We start from the raw sequence: 20,330 nt of genomic DNA on the forward strand, positions 1-20,330 counted from the left end.
AATTAAATGTTTAAATAAACAGAATGTATTAATTTATATAGAAATAACAATATTAATCCTTAATATATTTGAAATAACATAAAAATACACTTTTAATTAGTTTTAAAAACATAAAAATACTGCACTGAATTTTCTAAAATTCGTTTACTTTAATATTTTTTTTATTATTAGCAAGTATGTATGTATTTTATTATTTAATTAAGTAAAACTAATATTTTGTATCGAAAAAAAACTTGAATCTTAAATTTTAATAATTTATAAAAAAGAAATTGTTTAAAGTAATGTCATAGCTATATATTTGAAACTTATCTAAAATTTGTAAAACCTTGACATTGAATTTTATTCAAAAAAATGTCTATATATTGTTTTTTAACTTTAGAATTTTTACTAAGTTGTTTTTTTTTTCTTAAAACCTAATTACTATTTTTTATTACAATTATTGTAAATAATTATTAAAACATATTGCTGTTATGTAGCTTTGTTGTGGATCAACCAATATTAAGGCAACAATTTTATTAACCCAAATTTTTGGAATTTATTTTTTTCTTCAAAACCCTTAGTCCCAGTCTAACAAATTTGGACAATACCTGCTCACGCAATTTGGATATGCATGAATTGGATTATAATCCCTCCAAAAAGGATCTTACCGATGCCAGAATACATCACTTGTTGGCGGAAGAATTGAAACCATATAGAAGGGTAAGTACGGCATAATTATAAGAAATGTTTTTTATTTCAGAATTCCATTTCCATTTCATTTTCAAATTTATTTCACTTTTATGAGTTTCTTTTTTTTAAATTCTTTATGACTTGCATAGTAAAAATTAATGAGTTTTACATGATTTTTATGCAGAGTTCGTAATTGAATCATACATGTTGTATTTTTTTATTAAGTTTTACAAAGTATTTTTCATAAATCAAAAAAAGGAATTTTTTAAAAAAAATTATACAGAAATTACAAAAAAAAACAAGAATAATTCCTAACACCTTAGTAATTATATTTGAAGCTAGACATTTTACACACAACTTTAAAAGCAAACTATAAAGGAATTTGCTTGCGTTTAAGTAAACATTTCGAACTATTGTAAATGGTCCTACGAACCTGTTTTATGGTCCTTCGATTTTTTTTTCTTAGAAATTTACAAATTAATCTTTCTAATTGTTGTTTATAAACATTAAATAAAATTCCTTTATAGTTGTTCCTTTCAAAAACAAAACAATTACTCAAAATTTAAAACTTATTTAGAGCCACACTATTATTTTAGCTTTAAGTTTAAGTTTCTTGTTTCTTTCAGTACTTTTTCTCTTCAGTTGGCTAAACTTTATAAACATATTGAAACTTTTACTTTTATCTTTTTTTCTCTCTTTTTTTTATATGTACTCTTAAACAACAACCGCCAAATATTTAAATTCATTTTATGATTTTCTAATTTACGCCCATTTCTTTTAATTTCTTTTTCAAAAACTTGGCTTTTATATGTTATTTTTTTAACAAAATTTAAAATTTAAATTAATATTTCAATCATATATTAATTGGCTATGAAATTAATTTATTTTTATTTTATGTGCAAAACTTCAACATCCTCATCATCTTAATAAACTCAATTAAACAAAAAAAAAAAAATTAATTGAAAAATATAAAAACGTTAAAAATTTTGAAAAAAATTCAAAATTTCTCCAAAAATCTTTCTCTGTATGTAAAAATAATCCAGGCCTCTATACAAATGGTACGAATTAAACAAATTTAAATTGGTTGTTATTTGTTTTTTGTTGTCTATTCTCTTTTACTTTTTATGTTTATTTTTTCTTTAGTTCTTGTTAATTTTGACTCAAATTTTTAATTTATTAACAAAAAAAAGCAGTTTTTTAAACTAAAAAATAAAATATTTTGATTCTAACTTTGTAAATGTTTCTTTTTGATGTTTAGTAACATTTTCTTAAATTTAATAATTATCTAATAATACTCGTTAACTTACTCAATTAAATTTTTAATAAATCATAAAGCATTTTCTTTGATTTCTTTTAATAACTTTTTGCATTTTACTTTTTTGTTTTTACTAAAATTTTTTAATTTATTTTTAATTCAAAGTTTTTGAATTTTTATTTATTTTAGAGAGATGTTTTGTAGAGATGTCTTCATGATTATTTAGTAGTTAGGGAACTGCAGTTGGTCCTTCGAACCACGATGAATTATTTTTTCTCCCGTCATGTACATTTTTCGAGTCACACAAGTTTTACTTGTGTGATCTACAATGTTTTGTAGATTAGAAATCATTATTTAAATTTAATTATGCACATAATAATAAAATAAGCAATTAAAAAATCTCAAAATAAAACGGGAAAATATGCAGAAAAAACATGGATATGCACAGGAAATTATTGAACTATATAAAATTATAGTTTAATTTTTGAAAGTCGAAATCCAAACTGAAACTATAATTTTTTGGTTACATAAATCATTAAGGAAGGTTGGTCCTTCGATTCGTCTTTAACACCTAAAAATGCATACTTTTCTCTATGAACCAATATAACTCTCCCGCCATGTAAACATTTCGAGTTGCTTATTGAAATGCCTTCATGATTGTACAGTAGTTGGAGAACTGCAGTTGGTCCTTCGAACCATGATGAATTGCACAGGAAATTATTGAACAATAAAAAATTATAGTTTCATTTTTGAAAGTCGAAATCCATACTGAAACTATAATTTTTTGGTTACATAAATCATTAAGGAAAGTTGGTCCTTCGAATCGTCTTTAGCACCTAAAGATGAAGACTTTTCTCTATGAACCAATATAACTCTCTCGCCATGTAAACATTTCGAGTTGCTTGTTGAAATGCCTTCATGATTGTACAGTAGTTGGGGAACTGAAGTTGGTCCTTCGAACCATGATGAATTCTTTTGTCTCCCGTTGAGTTGCTGTACCAGTACATTCATTCCACCCGAATAAGTTTATATTCCAAAACCTAGAAATTTGATCGTCAATATTAGATCGGTTTTAGTTAGTTTTTTGTTACTCCTCGAAGAATAAACAAGCGATATATTAGCTTTCAGTTCTTTCAAATCTCAATAATTTGCCGCAACTATATTTGATTGAACTTTACTCTTTTTGTTTGCATTAAAATCAAAATATTGCTCTTTTGTTTTCTTTCTATTTATTAAGCTTGCAAGCCTTTAATTTGCTAATACAATTAATTTTTTAACAATAATTTGCATTAAATATAATTTATTTTGATTTTTTTCAAATTGCATGCTTAAGTTTTTTTGGTTCCAAATTTTAATTTGATTTTTTTTTCTTTTAATTTCGTTTTCAATACCTACACTTTGATGTTATTACAGCACCTTTTATAAATATGTATATTTTGAGAAATCACAAACGCTTTAATTGTAATATTTATGGCATAAAATTCATAAAGAAAACAAGATAATTTAGCTTTCGCTTAAAGAAAAAAGAAATTAGTGTTTTCAAAATTAATAAAAACCAGCAAAATAAAATTTAAATTAAAACAAAATTTTTTGGTCCTTCGAATCAATACCAAATGGCTGCTTTAAAACTCGAATTGATGGTACTTCATATCAATATGAAGTTTATGACTTATTAGTAATTGTCACAGTAATTTCTAAAGTAAAATTCAGGGTTGATTTATGTGAATTTGTTGATTTAAATATGGTCCTTCGAACCATAATATGCCTTAATATTGTCCTTCGTAAAGTTTTTGTTTAAACAAAAGCTTTAAATATTTGATTCAAATTTGAAAACACTAATTTCTTACTGTTATTCTATCAACTTATTGTATTTCTTTTACACCTTTAAATGTAAAAATAAATGTTCAAATTTTTAAAATCACCAAAAAAATAATTTTGAAATTAAAGTTGAATTTTTATTTTTCTAATATGTGTCTATTAAATATTTGAAAATATTATTAAATAAATAATTTTTGGAACTATTTTTAACAATTTTTAATGTTTATTTGCAAATTAAAACAACAACTTTTATTTTAGCCATGTTTTTAGTAAAATTGAGTTTTCGTTTTTACAGCACCGTCGTCTTAGTTATAGCCGTCACGCCGTAGATGACAGAGATCTATCCACACAGGTGAGTCCTAAAACCAAGCACCCTTTAAAATACACAAAAAGACAAGACCCCAGAGAACTGCTTAAGTATTTTTTTTAAACACCAACCTTAATTGTATAATGAAATATTTGCTTTTAAATAAATAATAATAAAAAATATTTTCTTTAATTTTAGGTGAATTATAAAATGCAAATGAATTTCCGTCGCATGTTCAACGACCGTAAACATCATAAACGTAGCAAACGTAATGCTAATAAGGTAAAATTAATATTTCAGTTTCTTAATTTACTTTTCTTTAATACTCTTCAATTTAATATCATTGATTAGCATCAAGATGGCGTTAAACAAAATCATGTCTCATTCCATGATTTCCAACAGAACGGAACAACGAAACAATTCTCGCACGGTACGAGTAAGAATGAAACAAATTTACGAAAAAAACTAATCAGAAAACATTCTCACAATTCACTTAACAAATATCGTAGATTAGAAATAGGTAAATGGCTAAATTTTTAAATAACCAACCAAAACCAAACCAACAAAAAAAATTTATAAGAAACAAAATCTTTTTTAAATCAATTCAATTCAATTACGTAACAATCAATTTTACTACTAATTGTTGCAAGCAAAAAAAACTTAGTCAAAAGTTTTGAAAATAATTTTGAAATTTTGTTAAAATTTTATGTTGTTATCAAAGTTTTTTGTTGTTCTCTCTCAATTTGTTGTAAGGATTTTTGTTAAATTTCTATTTGAGATGTTAAGATATTTTAGGAATATTTAGTAGTTATTGCAATTTTGTTTTTAAATTACTTTTACCTAATTTTGTTTTCTTTTTTAATTCCTTTTTTTTATTTATATTTTTTGTTAATTTTTTGGTTTTGTTTAACAAATAAAGTCAATCTCGGCTTAAGTTCTAGATTTCAAATGTTTTATTTAAACTCTGGTTAAACCTGGTTTAATTAAACTTGTATAGACAATACTTAATTTAGTTTAAAAAGTTAGAATTTTAATATATTTGAATACAAGTTTTTTATACGAATTCTAAACATCGAGAAAATTGTGCTAAATTTCAATTCAAATATTAAAAAAATTCTTAAAATTTCAAGAAAAATTTTAAATTGAAAATCAGCAGTTTTAGTTAAAAACTAAATTTTCGAAATTAACTTTGACTTTTCGAACACACTTTTGAATAATTTTTAAAAAGGAAAAATTAAATTTTTTTTTATAAAAATATCAAATTCTGTTTCGAAAAATGATTTTGTCAAATTTCAATACAAATTATAAAAAATTTCAGAATTTTTTTAAATTAGTAATATTTTTATCAGCACCAGAATGAAATTCGTAGTTTTAGTTAAAAAAATTTATTTCGAAATTAAGTTCGACTTTTTGAATAATTTTTAAATTGAATAGAAAAGGTAAAAAATTAAAATTTTTTTTAAAAAAATATCAAATTCTGTTTCGAAAAATGATTTTGTCAAATTTCAATACAAATTAATTTCGAATATAAAAAATTTAAGAATTTTTTTAAATTAGTAATATTTTTATCAGCACCAAGATGAAATTGGTAGTTTTAGTTAAAAACTTAATTTCGAAATTAAGTTCGAATTTTCGAACTTGCTTAAATACATTTAATTTTTAATATTTCCATTAAACTCAGAAAATTAAACTGAATTTTATTGAAAATTGATTAGAAAAAATACATATTCAACCAATGTTCGAAAATCAAGAGAAATTTTTAAAACAGTTAAAAAATTGATTTTGAAATAAATTTCAAATTTTCGAACCCATCTTAGGTATAAGATGGCTATATATTTTTAATAAATTAAATAGAAAAAACAAAAAAAAATTATAAATCAAGTTTATTGTTCTTAGAGGAATTTCAATTTCGAATGTAAAGTAAAATTTCAATACAAATTTAGTTCAACTGTAAAAATACTTTAAATTGTAAGAAGATTATAAAATTGATAGTATATATCTACATAATCAAGAAGCTAAAACCAGTAGTTTCAGTTAAAAAATGATTTTCGAAATTAAGTTCGAATTTTCAAACTTTTTAAAAATGTTTGAAAAACATACAATTTTTAATATGTATTTACAGAAAGCAACAATTAGAAATATTTCAAATTCAATGGAAATTTCAAATCCAAAAAAATAAATTCAAAATTTTAATATTTTCATAACCAGCAAGTTAAATAATGGATTTACAAACTTAAGTTCGAAATTTCGAAAAAGTTAGAAAATTTAATAAATATTAAAAATTTCAATATTTTTTATAATATAATACAAGAAATATAACAAAATGGATTTTCGAAATTAAGTTCGAATTTTTGAACATTCAAACACAATATTAAATTTAAAGAAAAATAAACAAATTTTGATAATTTTTCTTAGTAACATTTTCAAAATCAATTTCGAATATTGAATATAACATGAAATTTAGAAAATTAAGTAATTTTAGCCAATTTATAGAATTTCGAAATCAAATTCGAAAATTCGATAATTCGTAAAAAGGTAGAAAATTTAATAAATAATGAAAATTTTGAATACTTTTTATAATTTTCCACAATAGATAGATAGATTTTCGAAATTAAGTTCGAACTTTCGAACATTCTTTAAGAAATTTGATAATTTTTCTTAGTAACATTTTCAAAATCAATTCCTAATATTGAATATTGAAATTTCGAAAAAATATTAAGAAAATTATAATATTTATATTATCCAGAAGCAGTAGCGAGTAATTTCAGCCAATTTGAGGAATTTCGAAATTAAGTTCGAAATTTCGAAAATTCATAAAAAGTTAGAAAATTTAATAAATATTAAAAATTTAATAAATTTGTAGAAATTTACACGATAAATATAATAAAATAGATTTTCGAAATTAAGTTCGATTTTTCGAACATGCTTAAAATGCTAAAAATTCTCATGATTTTATTAAATTGAAAGAAAAATAAAAATAAATTTTCTTATAAAATTTTAAAAATCAATTTCGAATATTGAATATTAGATCAAATTTGGAATCAAGATTAAGAAAATTACAATATTTGTAATACCCAGAAGCATCAGCTAGTAATTTTAGCCATTTTGAGGAATTTCGAAATTAAGTTCGAAAATTCTATTACATATTCGTAAAAAGTTAGAAAATTTAATAAATATTAGAAGTTTCAATATTTTGTATAATTTAACACAATAAATACAACAAAATGGATTTTCGAAATTAAGTTCGAATTTTCGAACATGCTTAAATGCTAAAAAATTCTCATGATTTTATTAAAAAAAAGAATAATAAATAAATTTTGATAATTTTTCTTAGTAAAATTTTAAAAATCAATTTCGAATATTGAATATAATATGAAATTTGGAAATAAGATTAAGAAAATTACAATATTTGTATTACCCAGAAGAATCAGCGAGTAATTTCAGTCAATTTAAGGAATTTCGAAATCTAGTTCGAAATTTCGAAAATTCATAAAAAGTTAGATAATTTAATAAATATTAAAAATTTCAATATTTTGTAGAATTTAACACAATAAATATGACGAAATGGATTTTCGAAATTACGTTCAAATTTTCGAACATGCATAAAATGCTAAAAATGCTCATGATTTTATTAAATTTAATGAATTAAATAAACAAATTGTGATAATTTTGCTAAGAAAAATTTCAAAATCAATTTCGAATATTGAATATAATATGAAGTTTGGAAATAAAATTAAGAATATTACAATATTTGTATTACCCAGAAGCATCAGTAGTAAATTTGGCCAATTTGAGGAATTTCGAAATCCAGTTCGAAATTTCGAAAATTCATAAAAAGTTAGAAAATTTAATAAATATTAAAAATTTCAATATTTTGTATAATTTAACACAATTAATATAACAAAATGGATTTTCGAAATTATGTTTGAATTTTCGAACATACTTAAATTACAAAATCAATTGATTTAGCAACAAGTTAAAATTCTTCATTTTAGAGAAAATTAAATTTCAAATTAAAATTAAGAAAGAATAAAAAATCTGTATTTTTTTAAAAAATTAATAAATTTCGAAATTAAGTTCGAGTTTCGAACTCCTTTAAGATACAAAATTTTAGGAAAAAGCTTTCAATATCTGATAGATTTAAAAAAATACATTTGAATTTCGAACAAATATTTTTTCCAAAAAAAAAAAAAAAAAATACCAAATTGAATTTCGTACATGGAAATTTATACAAAATTAAGGAAATAATAACATTTTTATGCACAGAAATCATTAGCGTAAGTTTTTACACTATTTTAGGATTTTCGAAATTAAGTTCGAATTTTCGAACATGATTCAAAAATTTTAAATTTCATAGACCTAATAAAATTTAATAGAAATAAACAATATTTTTGTATTTTTGGAAAGAATTTTAAATTTCGAAAATCAAATCTAAATACCGAAATAGCAATTTTTTTTAGAAATTTAAAATTTTAATAAGTCTTAACCGAGTTGGCATATTTGTTAAACATTTGAAATTTTTTTCATTTCAATTTCCTTTTTAAGTTATTTACCTATTTATTTTCTTTAAATCTTAAATTGATACATATTTGTGATGAAAAAAATATTCCATTTCATAACATTATACATACCAACAATTCATTACAATACATTACATACATCATCTATCTAATAAACGTCTTAAACAACAGAAAAACCTTTAAACCAGCAAAGCATTATAACAAAAATTAGGTCCATTTTATATAGTTGAATTAAATCATTTATTCAAAAAAATAATCCTTAGCAAAATTTAAAACAATTTATAAGAAAATTTGAAAAAATTTTTAAAGAAAAAAACAAATCATTTAAACATTTTAAACTCATCATAAATTCCACTCTTTTTCATTCTCTTTCCTTTCTATTTCTAAACAAATTGCGCTAACTAATTGGGTGATGTGTAAATATTACAAACAAAAAAAAAATCCATTAAAAATACTCATTATACCAAACTCTAACAACTCCAATTTAAACTACTTGATCTAACATTTCAATCATCAAATCAACAACAAATCAATCAATCAATTTTAACAACCACAACTTAACACCCCCTCATCCATCTACGAATATCCCCCCAATTGTTTGCCAAAATCACTAATAAAGACAATTATATTAATGAAGTTCTTAGTGAAACAGCCGAAGAAAATCCAAATAAACTCACCGAGGTTACTGTGGTAGGAGCCAGCGATGACTGGGATGATGGTCTTACATTTACAGCGAAATCATCACGTAAGTATTACCATTTTATTTTTTTTTTTTAAATTTTGTTTATATTTATGACACCTTTAAGTATAAAAAAAATTAAGTTTTCAATCCAAGTTTTGAGAATTTGTATCATTGATTTATCGTTTTTATTTTTATTATTTGTAATCGTGTTTAATTTGTTTCCTCAAAATTTAAGTTGTTTTAATGTTTTCCTTTAAAATTTCAGTTTAAGTATTTTAGTTAAATTTTTGCGTTTTTGTTTTCGAATTAGACACAAAACGTTTTCACAGTTGTACAGGGGATAAAAGAAAAAAAAATGGTCCTTCGAACTTTCAGATAAATTTTTGTAATATCTTAAGTGATCTTTTTTAGATCTTAAAAAGGTAATGGTGAGATAATGGTTTATTGAACATCACAGACATTTGCAATAGCTTAAAAATTATTGTTATTTATAAGTATTGAAATCAGTATTTTGTGAAAACTAACGAAATTAAAATATTAGAAACTAAAAATGTTTAATAATTTACAATTATGAGAACGAAATTTCAATATCGAAAATTTTAAACATGAAAATTTAAATTTCGAATATTAGAATTTTGAGTAAAATTCCACAAATATTAATATTTTTGTAAGAAAATTCGAAATTAAGTTCGAATTTTCGAACATTCCCAAACAGTATTTTTTTAATGTTTAAGCTAATTTAAATACAAATTTGAGTTATCTGAGAACGGAAAATTAATTTCGAAAATTTCAGAAAAGCAATATTAAAATTTCGAACATGGGAAATTATCAAAGTTTACAAAAAATTAAAAACTTAACATTTTTATAACCAGGAAACATCTGGGAGTATTTTCATAAAATTTTGGAATTTCGAATTTTCGAACATGTAAAAAATTTTAATTTTTATTATAATTTTCCAATCAGCAATCGTTAAAAAATTGTTTCAGATAGTTTTACGAACTTTGAAATTAATTTCGAATTTTCGATCATTCGTAAAAAATATAATCGTTTAATATTTTAGCAAATTTCATTACAAATTTACAATATTTTAGTATTTTGAGATGGAAATTTCAATATCGATAATTTTAAAACATGAAAATTTTAATTTCGAAAAATTTTGGAATTTCGAATTTTCGAACATGTTAACATTTTCAATTTTATTATAATTTTCAAATCAGCACTCGTTAAGAAGTTGTTTCAGATAATTTTACGAACTTTCAAAAAATTTTGGAATTTCGAATTTTCGAACATGTTTAAAGAGTTAACATTTTAAATTTTTATTATAATTTTCCAATCAGCAATCGTTAAAAAATTGTTTCAGATAGTTTTACTTCGAAATTAATTTCGAACATTCGTAAAAAATATAATTGTTTAATATTTTAGCGAGTTTCATTACAAATTTACAATAGTTTAGTATTTTGAGATGGAAATTTCAATTTCTAAAAATTTTTATAACGTTAAATCTGTGAGTACTTTCCAAAAATGTTTGGAATTTCGAATTTTCGAACATGTTTAAAAAGTTAAAAATTTAAATTTTTATTTATAGATTTTTGGTAATTATTCGAACTTTTTTATATACATACATATATAATTTGAAAGTAAATTTTTAATTAGGCTTAAGTTCATTTTTATTATAATTTATTTGTAATAATTCAAAGAATATCACTGAATACTAAAATTTTTAGACAATTGGCAAATTGGAATGCAATCGTTAAAAAGTTGTTTCAGATAGTTTTACGAACTTTATTATTTATTAATTTTCGAACATTTGTAAAAAATATAATTAATTGTTTAATATTTTAGCTAATTTCATTACAAATTTGCAATATTTTAGTATTTTGAGATTGAAATTTCAATTTCGAAAATGAAATCATGAAAATTTTAATTTCGAAAAATTTTATAAAGTATTTTCCAAAAATTTTTGGAATTTCGAATTTTCGAACATTTTTAAAAAGTTAAAATGTTTATTTTATTATAATTTTCTAATCAACACTCGTTAAAAAGTTGTTTCAGATAGTTTTACGAACTTCGAAATTATTTTCTAATTTTCGAACATTTGTAAAAAATAAAATTGTTTAATATTTTAACGAATTTCAATACAAATTTACAATATTTTTGTATTTTGAGATTGAAATTTCAATTTCGAAAATGAAATGAAAACATGAAAATTTTAATTTCGAACAATTTTGGAATTTCGAATTTTCGAAAATGTTAACATTTTCAATTTTTATTATAATTTTCAAATCAGCACTCGTTAAGAAGTTGTTTCAGATAATTTTACGAACTTCGAAATTAATTTCGAATTTTCGAACATTCGTAAAAATTAAAATTGTTTAATATTTAGCATATTTTAATAAAAATTTGCAATATTTTGAGAGTGAAATTTAAAAATTTTGTATTTTGAGAACGAAATTTCATTTTCGAAAATTTTAAAACTTAAACATTTTAATTTCGAACACAAAAAAGGTCGAAAAAATTTAAAAAAAATTCACAACCTGTAAAAATCAAAGTATTTTTTCGAAAATTTCGGAATTTCGAATTTTCGAACATGCCTTAAATGTTTAAAAATTTTAGATTTAGGTACTAAATTTAAATTGACAATAATTTTTGGAATGAATTTTCAATATCGAGAATTTTAAACAATGAAAAAATAATTTCGAACAAAACATAATAAATTATCTAAGCTCGAAAAAAAATTAAACAAAATTTCACAACCAGTAAAAATAAAAAGTATTTTTTTGAAAATTTTTGGATTTTTGAATTTTCGAACATGCCTCAAATGTTAAAAAATTTTAGTTTTACTAAATTTAAAAATAAATTTTTTTTTCACATATTTTCGGAATTTCGAATTTTCGAACATGCCTTAAATATTAAAAAATGTTAGTTATACTAAATTTAAATATAAATTAATAGTAATTTTTGGAATGAATTTTCAATATCGAGAATTTTAACGATGAAAATAATAATTTCGAAAAAAATTTGTTTTTGATGTAATGAAAATTCTATTGTTTTTAAAATACTGTGTTTACCCTTAATACATTCCTTTATACAAGTTCGAAGGACCAAATGTTTTATCTTACGAATATATCACCAAACTATCATTATTAAAAGAAAATTTATGTAAACTTACATTTAGAATAATCTTGTTAAATCAAAAACAGTTTTACCTTATAACTTATCCTCAAACTGCTGCTTTATGAAGGTTCGAAAGACCACACACATCTCACTTTAAACTTCAATTCCCCAAAAACTCTTCTCACATTGTGAAAACGTTGAAACACTTCAAACACTTACTCTACTTCTATCTCAAAACACCGAAAATCGTTTACATATTTTGAGATTTATACAAACATTTTGTTTACGTTTTCTGTTTTATGTTCTTACAAAGCATATTTTTAATGTTTGTTTTGTCCCCTAATTTGTTAATAATTTTTATATATATTTTTTTTTACAACAAGTATTTCAAACAAAAATGCCATAGTTTTTGGTTAAGTTTTATATTTTTTATTTTCTTAATATAGAAAAAGAAAAATGGAAATTAACAAAAAAAAAAAAAAAACTCTGTTTAAACGAATATTTTAGACCAATTGATATTTACAAAACATGCAAAAAACACAGAGTGATAATTTTATTATGTAGCTGCATAATTATACAGAAACTTTACAAAAAATTTTAAAATTTTTCAATTAAATAGATTTTGAAATTTTATATTAATTATTTATTTCTTAAAAACAAATTTAGTTTTTAGCTATTTTTTTAATATAAAATACATTTTTTTTGTTTAGTTTCTTTTTTAGAAAATACTTTAAGCTAATTTAACAAAGTTTTTAGTTTAAATTTTGTTTAAAACTTTAACAATTTTCTTTTTTTATTTATTTACATTCTTCTATTTAAAAAAAAAAATATAAACAAAAATAATATGTATTGCTAACTGTTTGTAAAAAAAAACTTTGTTAAAACTACACTATTTGCCACAATTTAACAAAAATTTAAATATTTTTGTTAAAAATAACAAAAAATAAAACAAAAATCATATATATTGAAATATATATAAACACAGCGGATTCGGATCGTGCCAATAATAATTCATTAATTGCTCATATACAAAATCTGCCCGGTTTTGATGCTTCTAAAGCTCGTATTGTTCAACATTATGCCGCAGCAACGCCGCAGCACAGTACTAGTGAAAGTCCGGAAAAACTACTTTCACCCGATGATCCTCCGATTGGCCCCACAGCGGCCGAACTTATCTTACCCTGGCGCAGGGATCGTTCCTATCAAAGCATTGGTAAATGCCGCTGCATCCCAAACAATTTTAAAGAAAATTATGAAAAACAAAACACAAACTTCATTTTTATTTATTATTACTATAATTTAGTTTTCTCTCTACATTTGTAGTGCGCAGTGTTTTAGTTTTTTTGTGCAAAATCAATAAATTCATCATCTTCATTATTATTTGTTGATTTTAATCCTCATATTATATTCGAGCCGTATTTTCTTTTCAAAACCAGTTAACCTCAGATCATGGCAATTTATTTTTATTATAGTTATAGTGTTTGATTTTCTTTTTCTTTGTATTACATTGCGAAGTTTGTAATTCTGCGGCACTTAATGTTTGAATTAATTTTTTGCTTTTATGTATAAATTTACTAAAATTAAAAAAAAAAAAATACAAATCAATGATGTAACATTTCTAAAACTATGACAAATTCAAATACCATCACCGGCAAATTTTTAAAATTGCATCGTTACTGTAATTAAATTATTAGTTAGAACTTGATATTTTTCTTTATTAAAAATCAATAGAACAATTAATTTCGAAGTTCAGAAATCAGAAAAAATACATTTTCAATCAATGTTCGAAAATCAAGTGAAATTTTAAAAATAGCAGTTAAAAATTTGATTTCGTAATAATATTAAATGAAGCTATTACAATATACTGACTAACTCGCAACTCGCTGTTACTAATTATATAAACAGCGCCATCTTCTAGAAGTCTCATGAATAATCTAACGGAAAATCCCAAATGTTCTATTTCCACAATTATAACCTAGAGCATTGGTAGGCAAAAAGAGGCATTTAATTTGTGTGCTCTTTTGGGTAAAAATAAAATATCCACAACAACATCAAGAAACTGAATGAATTACGCTCTTTTGTTCACATTCGGGTTGTTTGACGAAAATCATCGTAACCTGAACAATATTAACGCCTACCATGGACCTAGAGCTTTAAGTAGATTTAATGTTAATCTTAGCAGCTTTAACAGTTAATGTTGACATACTTATAAACAATGTTAACAACAGCGTATCCACTGATGGAAATGTTTTATAAACATGATGAATGTTGCAAGCAGCCTTTAAATTCAAATTGATAATGCAATTTCGTAACATTATCAATAACTCAACTTTAGGGCTCCTTTTACGCTATTTTGATCGTTCTGGTGAGAAGTCTTCGCACTCTGTTCGAATGTTCTCTTTGAGAGCTTCTTGTCGGTCTCTGAAAAACGCTCAAAACGAATAATTAGGCGGCCAGGAAACTCATGCAGTTCCAATTCATCAAATTGGTGAACATTTTTATACCCTTCACCTTCGTGAAAAGGGTATATATAAGTTTGTCATTCCGTATATTGTTACGTTTTAACCTTTTCAAAACGTTTGGTTTATTTCCTTTAAATAAACCGGATACTTTTGATTGCAAATAAAAGCCGTTTGGTAGTTTCAAAATTGTAACAACTCTTTATTTATTTAAAATGTACAACAACAGAATTAAATAGTCACTCAATGTTTTTTATACACGTTTGTTAATTCGCAGAAATACAGACACAATATATAATGCCACTATTTATAACACTGCCATCTGCACTCTAGATTGTTCTTTAACTGTCAAAATTCGAATATTCTAGATCTTACTAATACATACGCCATCTGTGGTGTACTTTCTACAATGTTCTTTAACTGAATATTCGAATTCGAATAAAGCGTTGCCAACTTACGATCAAATCAACTGAAAGCTTTTATTTAATAATGCCCACAGATATGTTACAGTTTGCTATTACAGCACTGTTATTTGAAAGCATTATGCTACTTTAAAGCGTTATATTTGAATTCAAGCTTAATTTCGTAACAATATATGTATATTCTGGATCCTTATAGATAGCGGAGTCGATTAAGCCATGTCCGTCTGTCTGTTGAAATCAATTTTCTGAAGACCCCAGGTATCTTCGGGATCCAAATCTTCAATAATTCTGTCAGACATTCTTTCGAGAAGTTTCCTATTTAAAATCAGCAAAATCGGTCCACAAATGGCTGAGATATGAGGAAAAAACCAGGACAACCTCGAATTTTTACATATTTTTGACCTATATCTGGATTACTAATTCATTAATATAGACAATATGGATATCTTATGATATATATTTCGAAAACCTTTGCAACGACGTATATTAGACCATAGTAAGTTGAACCTACAATGGGTCAAAATCGGAAAAATATTTTTTAACCCGAATTTTTTTTCACCAAAAAAAATTTTAAAATTTAAAAAAAAAATTAATTTAAAAAATTTAAAATAACAATTCGAAAAAAAATTTTTTCTAAAAAATTATAAAAACAACTTTGGGAAAAAAATTTTGTTTTAAAATTTGTATTTTGAAGTATAATTTGGTTGAGGGTATATAAGATTCGGGACAGCCGCATATAGCTCTCTTACTTGTTTTTATTCGCATTCAAATTTAAAAATGATTTCGGGCATAAAACCATTGTTGCTGTTCTTGACGATGCACAGTCTGGATGTCCAATTTTGGGCCACTTTTTCGAGTATTGCTGGCCGATTGCTATAATAACATGAATATTGTTGGTCTCAAAGTACGTCAATTGTTGCTGGTTTATCAGCAAATAATCCAGAGCTCTCAAATCGCACGACCTTGGACGCTCCATTTTTCGAAATCAAGTTATCGCCCAATTTTGATTTCAATAAATCGTTGGTTGAGATCGTCGTATTTCACTTAGCGCCATCCTGTTGAAACTCATGTCATTCATAACAAAAAATCATTGATCGTGGTGCGGTTACGATCTCCACTGACCGTAACACGAGCTCCAGCTTCATTTTTGAAGAAATAAGGTGCGATGATGTCACCAGCGTATAAACCGCACCAATCTGTGCATTTTTCTGGATGTCATGGAGTCTATAGGGTCAAGGTGAGAGTTCGTTTGACAGTTAACCTTTTCGGAAGTTCTATCGGGCTTAAAAAACACCTATTATTACGGTCCTCTAAATCGACTTTCGAACAATCGCCTTTTTGTTGTAATGACCCGAAATGTCAATTGATTTTTGTGTCGGAAAATGTAGAAAAGTCGGTCTTGTTCTAAGCATGAGAATTCAGTGTGATGTCCGATGGACAAGATATATTTTTCAAGTGTCGAAGGAAGCATTCAAGTGCCTTGCTTTTTTAAAACATCTGATCTCCTTACTATTTACACAACTTATATCCGACCTAAAATGAAATGTATTGCATGAGTAGGGGTCATCCCCTGAGTGCTGATCCATGCAAGAAAATAAAAGATTGGTATGACTTAGAAACGCACAACGTTATCGAGAGATATCAAGAGATATCTTCAAACGAAATATCAACTTATTGCAACAATTTTTTTCTTATCAGGGAGCCAATTCGTTTAATTACATTATTTAAGAGGTAAACTTGGTTTGGAAATTCAAATAATATTCAAGTATTTCTACTCAGCAGCTAAGTGTTGTTTGTGCTCTTCGAATTTTCAACAAAAAGTACTTGAAAAATTTGTTTTGTAAAACGATGACTAACTCTCTTAAACTGCCTATTGATTTTGCTATACAATAGATCAACTGTATTAGTGCAATCATCTCGTTGAATATTTATTGAGTAACACCATTCAAAGACATTTAGCTAAGACACAATAAGCTAGTAAGCGAAGACACCATACAGTATTGCATGGATATATTTGGAGCAACTAAAGTATGCAGTAAAAGTATTCTAATAATGCATCCAAAGCAAAAATATAGTTTTATATGGTAACAACTATTTTTTAACATGATAACAAGGTACATATTCATCAAAATTATGGCCACTGTAATTATTTATAGGATTGCAGTATCCAAAATATGTTACATTTGCCATCATATATATGGTTATCAAAATATAAGAGCATCATCATAGACATGATTGCCTCAAAACATATACTTAATTACTACAACCATATATATGATTGCAGCAGTAATGAGAACATATTATGCTAGCAATATGCTAAACACAATTGGTAGCTAAAATATTACGTTACACCATTAATTTATAAAACAGTTTGTAAATTTATTATTTCATTAATTATTTTACCTATTACCTTTTAATTTTATTAAAAAAAACATACATAAGTGTAAATAATTCTTATTAGAAGAAAAACCAAAAAAGAAAACAAGCCTTGCTTTTAAGACCTTCATTTTAGTAGTTTAAACAAAATAGATCTCCATGAATTGCCAACCATATACATAACTAAATAAATATTGAAATAATTGCCAACTTAGAAACTTAAAACATTTTTCATCAATGTTGTGGTGCCATTTTGTTAATACATATGAAATGATTTAATAATTTTTTATATAATAAATAAACTAAAATATGTAGAGTTACCTTAGGATGCTTTAAGCAAAAAAATAATTTAATTTATATTTTATTGCTCATTATTTTCATTAAAATAGTTCTAAACAGCTAAAGCCGTGCCATTTAGTTTTTTGTGTTTAATTTATATTAATTTACTCATCTATATATAAATTTGTATTATTTATTTGAAAAAAGTAAAATTACTCTGTATATTTATTTTTGTCATTCTTTTTACAGCCTTTAATTTTTAAGTGAGATTTTTTAAATCATAATGACAAAAAAAATATTAAAAAAAAAATATTAACATGATGAACAAACAAACAACAAAAAAAAGCATGGCATTTTTGTGCATGATTTGAATCGAAATTTTTATTTTTAAGTTTTTGATTTCAGTTAAATTGATTTTTTATTTTAATTTGCTCACAAGTTTTAAAGAGTTTTACGGTTGAAATCGATGTTTAACAATATTTAAAGTTATTGATTTCAATTTCTTTAAGCTTTACAACTCTTTAAATTATGTCTGATACGTTATTCTAAAATCCTCCACAAAATATTACGGAAATTGTTTGTTTATAACAGCCGCAAAGTATGCTTTATTATAATTTAACTTTGCTCCGGACTTTATGCTACAAAATATCAGTATTTTCTAGTTAAAAGCTTTGAGAAATCTAGTCTGTATTAAAATTTACTCTCTGCTGGAAACTTGCTCTCAAATTTGTTTTGTTTTCAAGTTAAAATCATTGAGATTGAAGAGAAATCAAGTCTGTATTAAAAATTACTCTCTGCTGAAATCTGGCTCTCAAAGTGATGCTACAAAATTTTCTTATTTTCAAGTTAAAATCATTGAGATGAAAGAGGAATCTAGTCAGTTTGAAAATTAACTCTCTGGTTTCAAAAAAAACCTATTCCCAGTTTCTCTATGTCGAAAGATAAGTGCTTCGAATAAAGTGTAGAAAAGCACTCTGTTTTTTCGTAGGATTTCCAGAAAAATTTGTTCGACATTAAGAAACTGTTAGTAAATCCAAATGAGGTCTACATTTTTCAGGCATTTGATCATTATATTGTTAATAAATTTAAGACAGTCCAGAACTATTAACATCTTTCTGACATTTCATGAAATACTTAAGAAACTCAGACATTTTTTTCAACTTAAATTTTAATATTTTGTGAAGGATTTTGCTTAAAGAAAGCACAATACATTCAACACATAATTGTCACACTGTCACTGTCATTGAGTATATTACATTTGTCATGGCCTAAATAAATCAAAATCTTCCCCATTATTTTGCTCTTCCCTCTTCCCAGCACAATGTAATTTTGCTCAATGAATGATACACTATTTAAATTCCAATAAAATTTTACTTTTAACTTATTATTTGTGAAACACTTATACTACACAACTTTTGCATGATTTTTGATTGGATCTCCTCCAACTTCTTGTATCTACTACTATGATTTTTTGTTAGTTACAGTTTTGAAACTATGTTATTGTTTTTGATTTCAGTTTCAATTAAACTTAGTATTTGATTTTAAAGTGTTTTATGTTTAGCTTTATGTTGTTAAATATATTTTTACTTTTTTTGATTTTCTTTTTTATGAATCTAGAATTTTATTAATAATATTTTTGTATGTTTTCTTTTATTTAAATATTTTCCTAGTAGCAGAGAGTGCCATACCCGAGGAAGATAGAAATCTTCGGGATTCGGGTGATGAGAGGCGGGTAGCCACCCCCACAGCCACCGAATCACAATTGCCCTGGAAACGCCAAGGCGATGAGATATCTGATGCTGTACAACAAAATGAATTCCCTGCATGGGCCTCCAATAAGGAATATTTGGCCTACAATTCACCAAGTGCTACATTTTTAGGTAAAGTATTAGAAATGTTGATAAATAATATAGAGTTTTTAGAGCTTTGCTAGGCTAAAGAAAATGCTAGATAGACTATTAGAAAGCATTTCATATTAAAGTAGTAATTGTTTAATTGTTTTTAAAAAAAAAGCTCAGTGTTTTTGTTACAAATACGAAAACGTCATTTCATTTCCGTATACATTTAGCTAAGACACAATAAGCAAGTAAGTGAAGACACAATACAATGTTCCATAGACAATTTTAGACATGATTTGCAGCAAATCAAGAATTTTTAAGTGTTAGGCTCATCTAATCAAACATAAAATTGTTACGTTAATCGGATCTAACTCCTATAAAAGAAATATTCTCAAAAAAGTTAAAAATACTACTCGTATTTCATATTCAAAAGTAAAGAGTGAGAATAAAACTGAAACCGTTCAGTATAAAAATTCTCAAAAATACGTAAATTTATTCAAATATTGTACAAATTCATTAAACATTAAAATATTGTTATATTACTCGGTACTTTCCTGTGTTCTTTAATTATTTATTATGTGAGCACAATAC

The 20,330-nt window shown here is 24.5% G+C and overlaps 1 protein-coding gene across 9 annotated transcripts in view; it reads left to right on the forward strand.

Moving 5' to 3' along the window:
* The window catches only part of Nhe2 (Na[+]/H[+] hydrogen exchanger 2), a 192,498-nt gene that overhangs the window by 148,873 nt on the left and 23,295 nt on the right, over window positions 1-20,330 (forward strand). For 3 of the 9 annotated variants that reach the window (XM_065502465.1, XM_065502466.1, XM_065502464.1), the window contains exons 12-18: window positions 561-699; window positions 1,713-1,727; window positions 4,038-4,094; window positions 4,248-4,331; window positions 4,401-4,569; window positions 9,189-9,314; window positions 19,572-19,781. In XM_065502465.1, the coding sequence (XP_065358537.1) occupies window positions 561-699; window positions 1,713-1,727; window positions 4,038-4,094; window positions 4,248-4,331; window positions 4,401-4,569; window positions 9,189-9,314; window positions 19,572-19,781 (800 nt within the window). Of the gene's footprint in view, window positions 1-560; window positions 700-1,712; window positions 1,728-4,037; window positions 4,095-4,247; window positions 4,332-4,400; window positions 4,570-9,188; window positions 9,315-13,350; window positions 13,579-19,571; window positions 19,782-20,330 lie in introns of all 9 variants that reach the window. The other 6 variants (XM_065502473.1, XM_065502467.1, XM_065502468.1 and 3 more) reach the window with 6 other exon arrangements.

Source organism: Calliphora vicina, chromosome 2, assembly GCF_958450345.1.
Source record: "Calliphora vicina chromosome 2, idCalVici1.1, whole genome shotgun sequence".
Classification (NCBI taxonomy): domain Eukaryota; kingdom Metazoa; phylum Arthropoda; class Insecta; order Diptera; family Calliphoridae; genus Calliphora; species Calliphora vicina.